Source organism: Larimichthys crocea, chromosome XXIV (genome assembly GCF_000972845.2).
Source record: "Larimichthys crocea isolate SSNF chromosome XXIV, L_crocea_2.0, whole genome shotgun sequence".
NCBI lineage: Eukaryota > Metazoa > Chordata > Actinopteri > Sciaenidae > Larimichthys > Larimichthys crocea.
In genome coordinates, this window is record NC_040034.1 from 16,465,476 (window position 1) to 16,478,967 (window position 13,492).

At 39.9% G+C, this 13,492-nt stretch overlaps 2 protein-coding genes across 2 annotated transcripts; both read right to left on the minus strand.

Annotated features, from left to right (window-relative positions):
• Positions 1–241: 241 nt before the first annotated feature.
• Positions 242–5,474, minus strand: LOC109142206 (alcohol dehydrogenase 1). The gene is made up of 9 exons (XM_019275095.2): positions 5,371–5,474; positions 4,229–4,330; positions 3,788–3,929; positions 3,435–3,522; positions 2,953–3,172; positions 2,283–2,543; positions 1,974–2,106; positions 1,725–1,863; positions 242–1,618 (listed from the first exon to the last, which is right to left on the minus strand). Exons 1-9 carry the CDS (start codon positions 5,386–5,388, stop codon positions 1,585–1,587), a joined length of 1,137 nt encoding a protein of 378 aa, XP_019130640.1. The 5' UTR covers positions 5,389–5,474; the 3' UTR covers positions 242–1,584.
• A 2,675-nt stretch (positions 5,475–8,149) lies between these two features.
• LOC104929592 (alcohol dehydrogenase 1-like) lies at positions 8,150–12,616 on the minus strand. Its single transcript, XM_027274531.1, has 9 exons — positions 12,472–12,616; positions 11,499–11,600; positions 11,068–11,209; positions 10,674–10,761; positions 10,257–10,476; positions 9,587–9,847; positions 9,298–9,430; positions 8,614–8,752; positions 8,150–8,509 (listed from the first exon to the last, which is right to left on the minus strand). The coding sequence occupies exons 1-9, from the start codon at positions 12,601–12,603 to the stop codon at positions 8,476–8,478; spliced, it is 1,251 nt and encodes a 416-aa protein (XP_027130332.1). The 5' UTR covers positions 12,604–12,616; the 3' UTR covers positions 8,150–8,475.
• Positions 12,617–13,492: the final 876 nt, after the last annotated feature.

Genomic DNA, 13,492 nt, shown 5'->3' on the forward strand with positions numbered 1-13,492 from the left:
AACGATTATACAGCGGTGGATAACTGTATTTTCCATGAGCAGTGACTGTGTGTGTGTGTGCTGACTTAAAAAGCACATCTTGCTATCTTTTTCAGCCACCTAATGTCCAAGTTATATACAAGGATGCAACAGGGATAGAAGTTGATGCAGAAATATTTAGCGACCTCGTTGGAAAAGGTAAGAAGTTGATGCAGAAATATTTAGCGACCTCGTTGGAAAAGGTAATGTGTATAAAGGTAGTAAAATGATGCTCTTTACAGCCAATAGAATAAAATCATTAATGTTTTTTTTATTATTCCTTTAGAATTTTCAGAGTCGTCCCTGTCTTCTGCTTCTGAGACGTCTGATTCAAGCTTCAGCTCAAGTTCATAAACTATAATCATGGATAAGGTCTCTTGCAAGAGACAAAGACTTACAAGACTGACTCCACTTATATCCACATAGAAACTTGATACCGAAGCATCATTTGATGATCCATTACCCATCTTCCATCAGAAAAATTTCCCCCTTATTACATATGTGGTCCATGAGGTTTGAAGCCAAACACGTGTTTAAAGATTCTTTTAAAAATGTCAAAACCATAACCAAATCACTTGCTATCAGATAGAATTAGATAGCACTTGCCTATCACAGGGAAAAGGTGTTTTCTCAGCTACTTGAGTTAAAAGTTAAAGCTGATGGTGTAAAGTACAGAGTTGGACTTGTTGTCTGCAGTGCAATGGAAGAAGAAATGCCGATCATGGGTCAAATAAGTGATATATTTTTAGTTGAAAAACGCGTTTATTTTTTTACAAACAAGCTATTCACAGAGAATTTTGATGACCATCATCATGCATTCAGAGTATTACAAAGTGAGGAAAGGTGTATATTGAAAATATCTAAGGTTAAAATCTTATAAAAATGATTTGATATTCAAAGTTCATACAATGTTTCAGATAAAAGTATGTATATTATACCTTCAGTCATGCGACTTCATTTTATTTTTTTAGTGTTGATACCTTGACACTTTTGGAAGTGAAATTAACACTTCCCAAATAGTAAAAATGTAACTCAGTGTTATTTGTCTAATCCCTTAGTGTTACTTTTACTCTGTTTTGGGAGTTAAAGAAGTAACTCTGGCATAGTGTTAAAAGTTTAACTATTTTGAAAGTGTTAATTTGACTCTGGAAAGTGTGGAGCTATATAAACCCTCACTCTGTGGGACTTTTTGACTTTTTGCTGTGAATGTGTGTATTTGTGGGGGAATTTTCTGTTCTAGCATGCGGTTACACAGGGTCAAGCATACCTCTAGAGGTGTTATGAGAGACATTGCTTTCTTCTCCTTGAGATACAGAGCTGCTGTATGTTTGTGTTTAGGACAGGCGCCATTGTGATTGGTACTATGGCAACTAAAGTCAGAGAATAGGGCTGTCACTACAGAGACAAAGCCTCTACAGGGTCAGACAACAACGTCGGACCCCTAAGGGTATACTGTAGATGCACTGAGTATGAACATTTACAGACATAGTGTGTGTCATTGTCCAGTTGATTGTTGGTGGTAAGTTACTGAAATACTTTGGGATCAGTGACAGCATCACGGTGGGCTTACTGTGGAGAAACATTCAGGACTGCCCGGATGCTGTGGACCAAATATGTGAGAAATGAAGTGAGCAGACCTGCATCTATTAATCTCTATTGTTGTTGAGTCATGAATGTGGAGAGAAAGTATAGAAGTGTAAACCTACCATTTACCATGCTTCATCATTTCAATGGCATCATTGATCTGGTCCAAAGGCATGGTGTGAGTGATGAACTCATCCAACTTCAACTTCTTGTCCAGGTAGGCTTTGACCATCGGAGGCACACCATTCTTACCCTTAAAGCCTAAACCACAAAATAAGTCTTATCCAGAATGCAACTGGCTAGAGAACTGCAGAACATAAGCCCACAGGCCTTCAATTACCAGTTGGTGGTAATGGTCATATTTGTCTCACCTCCAAATATAGAGCCCTTCCATGTGCGTCCACAGATGAGCTGAACGGGTCGAACAGAAACGTCATGCATGTCCGTCCAGCCAACAATCACAGCGACACCCCAACCTGGCACACAAGACTCCAAAGCACTGCGCTGGAAAGAGAAACACCACAAAGTCTGATCTGGACCAGGTGAGGAAATGCTGGAACACTTGGCTCTTTTTCAATAACTACTGTTTGAAGACCACAAGTGAACCCAGTTGAGCTGCTGTTTTAATATTAAGGTAACACATCTTCATTTTTGAATCAGATTAAATGAAATCTCCCTACCATGACTTCGACATTCCCGACACATTCCAGGGAGAAGTCCACTCCTCCATTGGTCATCTCAGACAGCACTTCGCTGATGGGTTTATTGTGATCCTTGGGGTTCACAAAGTCAGTTGCGCCAAACACCTTGGCTTTCTCAAACTTCTCTGGATTGATGTCAACAGCGATGATCTTCTTGGCTCCTGCAGCCTTGCAGCCCATGACTGCAGCCAAACCCACAGCTCCCATTCCAAACACAGCACATGTGGAGCCCGGTTCCACCTAATGTAAAATAGACTCTTCAGGCTGGACTTCTTAATGCTGCATACAGTAATAATCAATAGAAAGGCTTTGTGTCCCATAATGAGTTGCTTCAGTAATAATAATGATGTAAGTCAAACATACACACCTTAGTTTGTTCTTTAATAATGTATATTATGAAAATATCCTCAGATGACACATTTGTGTTTAAAAGGTGCAGCATGATGGACCATGCCATTAAATAAAACTGCATATATTTACCATGGGTTTGTGTCACTGCACAAAGCTGTTTTCTTTTGTGAAAGTGAATGATATTTGGCTTCACTCAAGATAAGTAATCTTGCATTTCTAACCACAGAACTATATGCAGTGCAAGTATTAGCCTTCAACAATATATGCTGGACCATCCCCAACAATCAAACATACACACCTTTGCAGTATTGACTGCTGCTCCATATCCAGTGCAGACACCACACCCAAGGAGACAGACTTTGTCAAGAGGGGCAGCAGGGTCGATCTTAGCCACAGCGAACTTTTTAACCACAGTGTACTGAGAGAAGGTGCTGGTTCCTGTAAACTGCAGCACCTTCTTGCCCTTACAGGTAAACCTGGATTCTGTTGGTGCCATCATACGGGGATCAGAAGTGGACCTGAAATTACATTTTTTTTTTATGTGACAAACCTGAAGCAAAGTTCGAGTGCTACAGCATACAAACATATAAACTATCTATCCTCTGTCAGTGTGGCATGTTTAGGTGCCAACACTGTCTAACAACACCAGAGACATGTTAAATATGTTCAAATATGTCCAATAAAACTTTAAACGTATCCAAGAGGACAGACAAAAGGACTGAAGTAAAATGTTGGGGATAAAGAGCAAATGGAGTGGTGATTAGTGCTTATTGTTCTCACCATGCTTTCTCACACTGGTTGGTCCTTGGGCTCTTACAGAAGCGACATTCTCCACACTGGGAGAAGAACACAGGGATAACCTTGTCTCCTGAAAGACAGTCAAATGTGCATTCAGTCAAATGCTGGACTGATGATATGCAACCCATAGCTTTGCAGCATGGCTTTGCTTGCTAGTGTGCTCCTCCACAAGGAAAACTACTGTACATTTTATTTTAACAGTTCATTGCAGTTAGTATATTAGGTAGCACTTCATTTGGGTAATCTGCCTACAGAGTCTACAAAATATTTGTTTCAGCTGCTTGGTAAATGCTTAACATAACAGATGATTTCTAAAATTTGTGCAGTTCACTAACCTGGCTGAAATTCAGTGACTCCAGGCCCGATGCTTTCTACGATCCCGGCTGCCTCATGGCCAAGCACGGTTGGGAAGCCGGCTTCATACATATTTTCCAAAAGGTGGTATAGGTCTGTATGGCACACTGCGGTCGCCACAATCTGCACCAAAGACAGTATCCAAACAATAAAAACATGAAGACGATGTGGTGAGGAAGATGAGACTAATAAGAGTTCACTCACTAATAAGGGTTCGGCAGTAATAGCTACAGTACACATTATATTGACAGCAGTGAGACAAGACCTTGACTTAGAGGGGTCGAGACCAAGTCAAAACAAAGACTAGACAGTATATAACCTACTTAGGTAGCTAACAAGTAGCCAATATTCACCATATCTCTTTGGGTGGGGTCTATGCCTCGCCTTGTGTGTATGTGTGTGTTCTGATTGTGGACTCTCACCTTCATGCGGATCTCATTGGCTTGGGGTGGGGCTACCTCAATCTCTTCAATCACCAGTGGCTTGTTGGGCTCCCAGGCCACTGCTGCCTTGCACTTGATGACCTAGAAGACAGTCACACCACGACCCAGCGTGAGGTATGACAAATACTACTGCCACTGTGATGGGAAGGGTTTCCATGAAAGGGGTTAAATAAAAAGCCTTGGCTTTCTTCTCTCTCAAATAGAAATAATGCCAATTGGATAGTTGCCAAGAGGACACAAGAACCTTTCACCTCTGTCAAGCAAATAAAGCAACAGCAAGATATGAAGAGTATAAATTAACTAGAGATCAAACATGTCCATCTTCTCTTCCTTTCATGAATTGTTGTTGTATGACCATAGTAATTTTTCACACAGAACTTACATTAAATGTATTATTGGCAAAAGATAGACACTGCCACTTCCTTTATCCACACTATGTGTGTCTTAGGATAAAGAAATAGAAGTTCTCCGTCTGTTTGCCTAGTGAAGAAAACAACTTTCCACAAGGACTTTCCACTTGAGCTGGTCTTCAAACCTTGAGGTGAAGATGTTTGCATCTTTCTTTAAGTCGATCGTCGTGTTTGCATACCATTCACTGCCTCAGTATTGAACCTTTGAATTGTTATGCTTTTCATCTGGTCAACTGAATTACACAGGCCTAGCTGAAGAGGTTAGTGTAAGTCAGCTTCATTTTATTCAACATTCAGCAACCACACCAGAAGGAGTGTATTGTCAATTTGGACCCTGGAGATTCACTTGCTTTCTCTGGGTGTAACAAAGTTGTGTCTGATCTGCACAGAATGTATAAGAGTATAAACGCCACAGCTTTCGTTGAGTTCATGTCAAGTTAATTGCTTTACATCACTGTTGCCACTGAGTTAAGGTTAATCTTTATCTTTATGTCTTTGAAACAGAAGGCAGCTATCGGCTTGACATTACACCCCTACACACTCCAGCCACTGAATTTAGCTTTGCATACAAGACAGAAGTGCAGTCAAAAGCTAAACAGTTTCATTGTTTCCTTTCATTATCATGTACAGAACTCAAACTAATAAGTTTGAAGACCACTTTCTAGGTTAATAAAAACGTCATACTAATTTGATTTGTTGAACTCTACATACCTTACCAGCTGTGGCCATTTTTGCTGCAAAGATAGAGTAAACAAGCGAGAGAGGAGTTAAGAGAGGAATGCAGAAGTGGGGAGGAGGCAAAGGATCCTGGACTTTAACTCTCTTGCAGCAATACATTACAGTTCGGTAGAGACTTGAAATCAGTTCCTTGAATTTCTAGTGATCCAAATAGGTAACAGATGTGGAGAACAAACAACCACCACTTGGTAAAATCATTTTCAAATCACTACCGGAGTTTCATTAGCCTTGAGCCTTATTTAAATTGAAGTTGGACAGGCTTTAAAAGAAAGGTTTGACATTTTGGCAAATACACTTATTCCTTTTCTGACTGACTTACATCCCTACTATGTACATTAAACATTGGAACTGGAAACATTGGGAAAGCTGCCTGTTTGCCTGTCCTTTTTCGGTAGGTTTGCTTGCTTTGATGTGCCAGCCATGAGTAAACATTAAGTATTATATAACCTGTTGTGGAGGGGGCAAGGTGCATCAGCTGTAGGGAAGAGATGTGAGGATAGCTTAGGAGAGCAGCGCCAGGTGATTAGCACCTGAACCCAGTTAACTAATCATTCTCCCCTTTAACAGTAGTGTGCTGGACCAGGTGAGCGACTGGAAAAGAACACACACCCAGATAACAGCAAGAAGGGAGACAAAGAAGCCTGGAGTGTTAGCGTGTTTTACCTGCCGTACCAAGAATATTTATATGTATAATAAGACTCAGATGCAGCACCTGTATAGCCGCCATCCTTTGGGTCCAGTATCCAAATCTTATAATACATCCATGGTGTGGACTCGTAACCAGGTAACAGCTCATGCAACAAACATCTTGGTTACTTGATATAAAAGAATGAATACATTTGAAATGAATGCATTATTAAATGAGTTGAGTACATTTCTTTAACATAGTACTCATACTAGTAATTTAGCATGCTATACCCACATGTGCCTACATAACTCAATCACAGAGGCCTAACTCCACAACAAGGACTAGAAATATAACGTGCCGGCAGCATGGGCTGTTTGCGGTCTGTTAATTATTACATTAGTAATTATATTTAAATATGCTTAGGAAGATTGTAGCCTACTAGGGCATGGGTTAGCACCGTGTAACAGCTATAAATAGGCTACATTCTGACTTGAAATTACCTACAGGATTTCAAAGTCAAATCCGAGTAGCAGTTATAGATTTCACAATTTGATATTGCTACCATAGCTTTTTGTGTCCTTTGTGCTCTGATCATGTTGTGGATATCCCATTTTTTTAAATAACTACTGAAAGTAAATGACACAACTTGTGCTATTCTCAGGGGGCAAATTATTATAAAATCACATTGTCACATCTCAGCAGCAGTGATGTACAAGACTTGTGATAAAACCCAGAGGGACACCAGAGCACTACCCACATTACCATAACAAAGGACTTCAAACTGTATCTTAAGTCAAGGCTTGCTATTTTCCAGTATTCATGAGATCAAAACCATTGTTGCATCTTTTCAAAGGGCAGAGTTTGAGTTATATATTTATCCACTCTCAGCTTCTTTCTTATGTACTTTACGGCTCCACCAGTTTAAAAACACTGTCACCACTCTTGTACCCTGAGAAAAGTGTGAATGAGCTCATTTATTTCATAGAGAGAAGTAGTGGTGTGCAGGTGGCCTGCTCCTTGAGCTTGAAGCTTCTCTCTTTGTGTGTGGGTGTCAGGCAGGAAAACTGTAATCATAGTTAATCAACTACGCTTTTTGTGTAACTCAACTCCAGCATGCTGCCAGATCGTAGGTTCTGCTACCCAGTAAGTCTTGTTCAGCAAAAAAAAAAAAGAAATGGTGGGCGTGCCAGCTTGGAAAGAGAACATAGAGAAAGGAAGAATAGTAACCAGGTGAGAAATTGTTGGAAAAAATACCATGCAGTGCAGTGAAGACAAATATCTGTAATACCAGAACAAAAGCTCAAAGGTACTCAATGCCATCTGTAATCTTGCTACTACTGTTTTACTTCTGTTGTGCTTTGTGCAACACCTTCTATTAGTAATATCTCCATTAAAATGTATAGGTATAGTTATCATTATTATTGCTGCTGTGCATTTGCCTACCAACCTTCCTTCCTTCCTTCCTCTCTTTAACTTCAGATGGCCACCCACCATGAGTTGGGTTCTGTTTGAGATTTCTCCCTCTTGAAGGAAGTTCAAGTTACTTGTGAATAATATTATAAAGATAAGGTTTTTGGTGTATACACACCTGAAGAGAAATGTGTATTACATTTAATAGCCACCATCTTTGGGTCAAGTATCCAGATCTTATAAATACTGTTCATCCATGACCAAGAGGTAACTGGTCATGGATGGTATGGATGAGTGCTCATTGCTCATGGAACAAATATTTTGGTTACTTCATCTCAAATATAACAATTTTTTTTTCAAATAATTGTATTTATAAATGAACTGAGTGGTTATTTCTTTAACAATGTACTTATGTTAGCAGGTTAGTGTAGAACAGGTAGCACCAAGAGAAAAAATCCTGAATGGAACCAGTTCAAGAACCAGAGCAAAATTTGGTGGGAAGTCACTGTTAGTGTCAGTGGGACAGATTCCTGTGGTAACAGTCTGAATTAAACCACTGTCACCTGATCCGTGTGGTATCCATTTAACTACTAAGGATGGATAGGGGGGATTCAAGCACAGCCTCTTTTGCATTACTGCAGAGCTAAGGGCCATCATAAAAACAAAAAATATAAAATCTCTTTTGGTTGAACACAAAACAAGACAGAGCAGATATGTGTGCTGTACCAATTTAATTTCAGTTGATCATGATAAAGAACACGATAACATGACACAGACATTGTTGTAGACACTTTTAGTGACATGCCACACAACAAAACCAGAACACCAAGTTGCAGATCCCATCTGCTTATGTGAATCCTCCAGATGATTCTCAGAATCTGCACATAAGTGTTGATTGTTCCAGGTCAGTCATGTATACTGTGCATAATTTGATAGATATTTTCATTATGTGCCTTGCATTGTGTGTATGAATGTTGATTCAGTACAACATAACTCCAAGTTGTTCAATGATTTTGGCATCTTTGAAAGCAACCCTGAGCTTATTGTGGAGAAACACTCAGGACTGTCCGGATGCTGTGGAACAAAAACAACAGAAATTAGAGGACTTGCACTCACAAATCTGTGAAACTAGTTAGTGAATCCTGAATGGTGGAGACAGTATAAGAGTGTAAATATACCATTTGCCATGCTTCATGAGTTCAATGGCATCATTGACCTGGTCCAAAGTCATGTTATGAGTGATGAACTCATCCAGCTTCACCTTCTTGTTCAGGTAGGCTGTGACCATCTCAGGCACCCCATCCTTACTCTTGAATCCTGAATGAAGAGATCACAAACATAAATAACAATACAATTCTCTTTTAATAATAGTTGTTGAATGATTACAGAGGTCTAGACTTATGGTTAATGTCACAGCACAGGTAGTACTATTAATGCTTTTAGGCTACTTCCTTTTTCACTAAACATCAAGAAAGTAATGCAGGCCTTAACAGACATTGGCTGAACAGCTAATTGCAAATAGGACTTGGGTGCCTTTCCCAGTCCAACACAGAGTTAACTCATATGCCGCTCTAAAGCTAATTAGTCATATTACCTAAGAAAACCTGAAACAAATAAAAACATTGTTTCATTATCCGAAACCCAGGTGAGCTCGACCCACATGTCCTCCGTCACTCAACTGTGACAAGTCCTGTCCAGCCCTTTTCTTGTGTTCAGTTGTGCATTGAGCTTGGTTGGCTTCAAGAGAATCACCCTCTTGACACTGACAACCAATCAAAAATTGCAAATGACAACCTGTGACTGTGACAGTTACAGTGATGTCACTAGTTAATAGGGATGGTCCTGCACTATAACTGTCTCACCTCCAAACAGGGAACCCTTCCATGTGCGGCCAGCAATAAGCTGAATGGGTCGGGCACTAAAGTCATACATGTCGGTCCAGCCTACCAGCACGCTGACACCCCAGCCTTTAATAGAAGACTCCAAGGCACTCCGCTAGACAGGGAAACAATGCAAAGTCAATGGGTTTGCAACTTGGTTGGTTGGTGCTTTAATATATAGATAACACTTCTTGGGAAAGAATCATACACAAAATGCACCATCTTGAAGCAAATCATGTCAAACTTTAATGCAAACCTCTATCTGCCTTACCATGACTGCTACATTTCCAACACATTCCAGGGAGAAGTCCACTCCTCCATTGGTCATCTCAGACAGCACTTCGCTGATGGGTTTATTGTGATCCTTGGGGTTCACAAAGTCAGTTGCGCCAAACACCTTGGCTTTCTCAAACTTCTCTGGATTGATGTCAACAGCGATGATCTTCTTGGCTCCTGCAGCCTTGCAGCCCATGACTGCAGCCAAACCCACAGCTCCCATTCCAAACACAGCACATGTGGAGCCCGGTTCCACCTAATGTAAAATAGACTCTTCAGGCTGGACTTCTTAATGCTGCATACAGTAATAATCAATAGAAAGGCTTTGTGTCCCATAATGAGTTGCTTCAGTAATAATAATGATGTAAGTCAAACATACACACCTTAGTTTGTTCTTTAATAATGTATATTATGAAAATATCCTCAGATGACACATTTGTGTTTAAAAGGTGCAGCATGATGGACCATGCCATTAAATAAAACTGCATATATTTACCATGGGTTTGTGTCACTGCACAAAGCTGTTTTCTTTTGTGAAAGTGAATGATATTTGGCTTCACTCAAGATAAGTAATCTTGCATTTCTAACCACAGAACTATATGCAGTGCAAATATTAGCCTTCAACAATATATGCTGGACCATCCCCAACAATCAAACATACACACCTTTGCAGTATTGACTGCTGCTCCATATCCAGTGCAGACACCACACCCAAGGAGACAGACTTTGTCAAGAGGGGCAGCAGGGTCGATCTTAGCCACAGCCATCTGGTGAACCACAGTGTACTGAGAGAAGGTGCTGGTTCCCATAAAGTGCAGCAACTTCTTGCCCTTACAGGTAAACCTGGATTCTGCTGCAGCCATCGCAGCAGCATTATCAGCGGCCCTGACCGTAGAATTTATTAAAATAAATAATTAATTTCAATTAGAGAGTGCAACAAATATTTGTTAACAGGAGCATTAAGAATTATTATGAAAAAAGAAATCAAATCAAGACATAGGGCATAAAATTGCACCCTCCAATGGGAATGTAACCTTATGAACACTGAAAATTTGAGATGAGAAAGAAAAAGATGAGCTCACCATCCGTTCTCACATTGGTTGGTCTTAGGACTCTTACAGAAGCGACATTCTTTACACTGAGAGATGAACAGAGGAATCACCTTATCTCCTGAAATTCAGAAGTTTGGTAAGTTACAAAATAGCATTCCATTTTCCATAACAATACAACTATAACAATACATAGAGACAAACAACCATTTTAGGATCGCATTCACACCTATGGGCAATTTAGAGTCACCAATTATCCATGTAGACTCGGGGAGAACACGCAAACACCACACAGAATGGCCCCAACCAGGGTTCCAACCAGAAACCTTCTTGCTGTGAGATGACAGTGCCAACCACCACTGTGCTTCCCCAAGTTACAAAACATATGGCACAAATACAAATGAAACTGATGTAATCTTTAACTGACCTGGTTGAAATTCAGTGACTCCAGGCCCGACGCTTTCTACAATGCCAGCTCCCTCATGGCCAAGGACTGCTGGGAAGCCGTCTTTATGCATACCCTCAAACAGATGATAAAGATCCGTGTGGCACACCCCGGTTGCCACAATCTGCACCAAAGACAACAACCACACGATGAAAACACTGATGCTTGTTTCTAACAGTTGGGTATTGTGCTTTCTTTAAAGTTGCATTGGCAAATGACAATGCACTAAACCCTTTCCCTGAACAGCAATTTACATTTACTTTTATGGGTAACATAAAGTTTATGGGTGTTTAACAAAAAGTTGCATACTTCAGTAACATTTTTCAGTACTACACTCATTCACTAACCCTTAGTAAGACATCTTTGTGTATGTACTGCACATGTGTAAGTCTTGAAAAATGGAGGGCTCTCACCTTAATGCGGATCTCATTGGCCTGTGGTGGGGCTACCTCAATCTCCTCAATCACCAGAGGCTTGTTGGGCTCCCATGCCACTGCTGCCTTGCACTTGATGACCTACAGGACAGTCACACCACATGAAGTTTCACATTACTTGGTGCTTCTACAGTTAAAATATATTCACAGGGGCTTCCGGAAAGGTGCCATTGTAGTTTAATGAAACTGTTCGACCATCCACTGAAGGACCCTAGCAAAACTGTGAGTATATTGTTGCATTTTACTATGTAACGAGGATTGGGAGTAAAAGTAACGAGGATTGGGAAAGATTTAAAGGACTGAAATGAGTGATTTCCATGTCTCTGATACAGCCACACAACTCCCATCACAACAGTTTACAGTCCATACAAACATAACTTTTATAGGAACATTATAATTTAATGTGTGGTTAGGAAGTTTAGTGAGTAAACAGTTGATAAATTAGGTGGTTTGAAATGAAGGTCTTGGTCATTTCTTTTTTATTCCATGTGGAATTAACAGTGAATTCTTGGACTTCCACCATTATCTTTTTTGGCCTGCTACCACCACATCTCTGCCAATATCCACATTTGTGCAACTGTGTGCCAAGTGAAAACAAGACATACGATATTTCTCTGCAGCAGGAGGAACATAATGAGAAAGAGATTATCTTACTTTATTATTATACAGCAGTATTATGCAGTAAAAATAATCATTCTAAGCTGATTTGAGCATACTAACATTAAAACACAGTCAGGCAACAGTTTGATGTATATAAAAATGCACTTAAATTTGATTATGATCACTTAAGAATTGTACTGTACTTTTCAATCAAAATGTATTATTTATTGCTTTGTTTTCTGATAAGTTTTACTACCTCCTATGCATGCCCTGAAAAATTATTTTACTAAATGAAAACTAAATTAAGACATCTTGGGCTTAAGAGTACTCCCATATTGAATTATGCACCTACCTTTCCAGCTGTGGCCATTTTTGCAGCAAAGATGAGCGTCGGAAAACTTGGGTGAGTTGGTGAGTTGAGAAAGGAGGGTTGCAGGATCGGAGAGTGAAGAGCGGAGAACTTGAGGTTTAAATACTGCTGCATGCAAGAATAATCAGTAATGTTACATAACACTCGGATGGGAGGTGAAAAAAAAGCAGAGCAACAGATGTGGAGGCTGGGTGGAGCTGGGCTGGCGCAAACATAAATCATATCCTCATCTTTTGACAATCATCAAGTGGTGAGAATACTTACCTTTAGCCTGGAACATGCAGCCTTTGTCTCAGTCTTTGCTGAAAAAAAGAGTTGCAACACTTCCAACCGACTCAACTCAACAGAGTGAGCTCTTTCTTTATCCCGAATTCAAGTTTTTTCAGTTTCTTCTATTGTTTTATTATGCAGTTACTGCTGGCTGTACAACAAATTGTCCTTTGGGGAAGGAAGGAAGTAATGTTAGTTCCATTCATTAGTTTAAGCAATGAACGTGTGAAGTTTTTGGATGTCAAAAAATCTTATGTTGCCAGCTTGAGTTAATGTTTAACGTAAGATAATAATAGCTAGTGTGCCTAAGTGGACCTAACTATACCATTAATCACCTTAATGTATTGTGTAACTGTTAACACAGTAATGAGCCAGGAATGTCTGGGTGCTCAAACAAGCCGCCTGTAACAGCACTTACCGAAGTGGCCACGCTGTTAATTGTGCATAACTAATTTTAACATGTGAGTTAAATATAAGAACAAGAATATGAACAGATTAAATAACTATAGAGCCCAATAAATGTTCTTGTGCCAGACTCTACACATGTTTATTTCTGCTGTGAAGTACATTACATTTTTACATTTAATGAGGGTGCTTATGGAGATTGACTTGTTCTGTAGTCAGCCTCAAGTGGACATTTGAGGAACTGCAGCTTTTGGCTTCACTTCACAGCCATAACCATTTCTCTCAGATATTGTTCATAAATCTGTCTGAATCTGTGATAGTGAGCACT

Coding starts and splice junctions, on each gene's coding strand:
- LOC109142206 (XM_019275095.2), bottom strand. Junction 2,544..2,952: donor CAGCAGTCAATACTGCAAAG/GTGTGTATGTTT, acceptor ATTTTACATTAG/GTGGAACCGGGCTCCACATG. Junction 1,619..1,724: donor ATGATGAAGCATGGTAAATG/GTAGGTTTACAC, acceptor TTTGGTCCACAG/CATCCGGGCAGTCCTGAATG.
- LOC104929592 (XM_027274531.1), bottom strand. CDS start 12,603: ATGCAGCAGTATTTAAACCTCAAGTTCTCCGCTCTTCACTCTCCGATC. Junction 11,601..12,471: donor AAATGGCCACAGCTGGAAAG/GTAGGTGCATAA, acceptor ACTGTCCTGTAG/GTCATCAAGTGCAAGGCAGC. Junction 10,762..11,067: donor AGTCACTGAATTTCAACCAG/GTCAGTTAAAGA, acceptor TCTGAATTTCAG/GAGATAAGGTGATTCCTCTG.